General features: G+C 36.0%; 1 protein-coding gene across 1 annotated transcript; it reads right to left on the reverse strand.

The window, feature by feature from the left end:
- Positions 1-157: 157 nt before the first annotated feature.
- Tsp_15390 (conserved hypothetical protein) lies at positions 158-1,166 on the reverse strand (the record flags this gene model as incomplete). The annotated part of the gene is given in 6 exon segments (XM_003368381.1): positions 158-285; positions 368-451; positions 590-661; positions 716-892; positions 997-1,049; positions 1,062-1,166. Coding segments are annotated over 6 exon segments (619 nt in total), but the record flags the coding sequence as incomplete, so codon positions are not given.
- Positions 1,167-1,220: the final 54 nt, after the last annotated feature.

Here is a 1,220-nt window from a genome sequence, read left to right on the forward strand (position 1 = left end):
GAAAAATATACTTGAATTTTGCATAGCCACTTTCTCATCTGTGTGCAAAACAGCCAGATGTACATGGCCTATCGATGCAGCTGCAGAAGGGTTTTCGTCAACATTTTCAGAACACATCTCTCTACTTTTTACCAAATTCAGATAGACGTGTTTTCTGTTAAAGTGATATAGTGCGCCAATGAAAGAGAACAAAAATAAGCCGAGACACTTTTAATTTTACATTCACATGCGAGGCAGGCATAAAATCACCACTACAACGAACGCGCTCAAAAATTCTCTGCATCTCTGGATTAATTAATGTATTGTTTTTAAATAAAAATAAAGAAAAAATAAGAAAAATATAATAAGAATAAACTTTTAAAAATACCCCGAACGATTATCATTACACTGAGACTCAAAGCGGCTCCTCGAGCCCGGCACAGGGTCGACACCAAACGCTCCCTATTAGTTTCTGTCAGAAATGGATTTTTTCTGGACTTCTATGAAGTATATATATATATATATATATATATATATATATATATATATATATATATATATATATATATATATATATAAATTTGATCTGAATATTTCAGTAATCGCATACCTTCTTGACGGCCTTTAAAAGATCGTCGCGTTACTTCAGCCAAAGCGCCAAAGCCAAGTTTCACGGCTAAATCTTCAAAAGCAACTACTTAAAATTGACCACAGAGTTCACCGAGTCAGTACTCACTTCCAAAACTAGCCATTCGACCAATCCTCGACGAAGGTACTCTTGAAGCTTTGGAATGCTCACTTAGATACGATTCAACTTCAACTTTCTCGCTGAAATCAGATACGTCTACGGGCTTCTCGTTTTCAAATATCCTTTCATTTTCCCAATCAGGAATGGACGTTTCTACGTTTTCTTCTGACTGTTTGGGGGGTTATATTATGACTTTTTTTTTTTTATCACCCCCCCCCAATTTGATAAACAAAGCATAATTTAAGACAAAAAAGCAAATCTCTGTTCACCACTGAAATCATTCTTCACTGTCTTTTGCTGCACTGTTGCGGAAGAATCATTGCTCAAATTTTACTTTAAAAAAATTGCTTCCGAGCAAAAACTGCAGGCAACGCAACCACCACACCCCCCTGCATACCATTTTCGCTTTTTTTTCAAGCAATTTTCCTTTGCCGAACGGCTTAAGCATTAATAAAAAATTTTAAAAGAAGCCCACCACTTTAGGGTCGACAAC

Source organism: Trichinella spiralis, assembly GCF_000181795.1.
Source record: "Trichinella spiralis strain ISS 195 chromosome Unknown Scfld2558, whole genome shotgun sequence".
In the NCBI taxonomy this organism is placed as follows: Eukaryota; Metazoa; Nematoda; class Enoplea; order Trichinellida; family Trichinellidae; genus Trichinella; species Trichinella spiralis.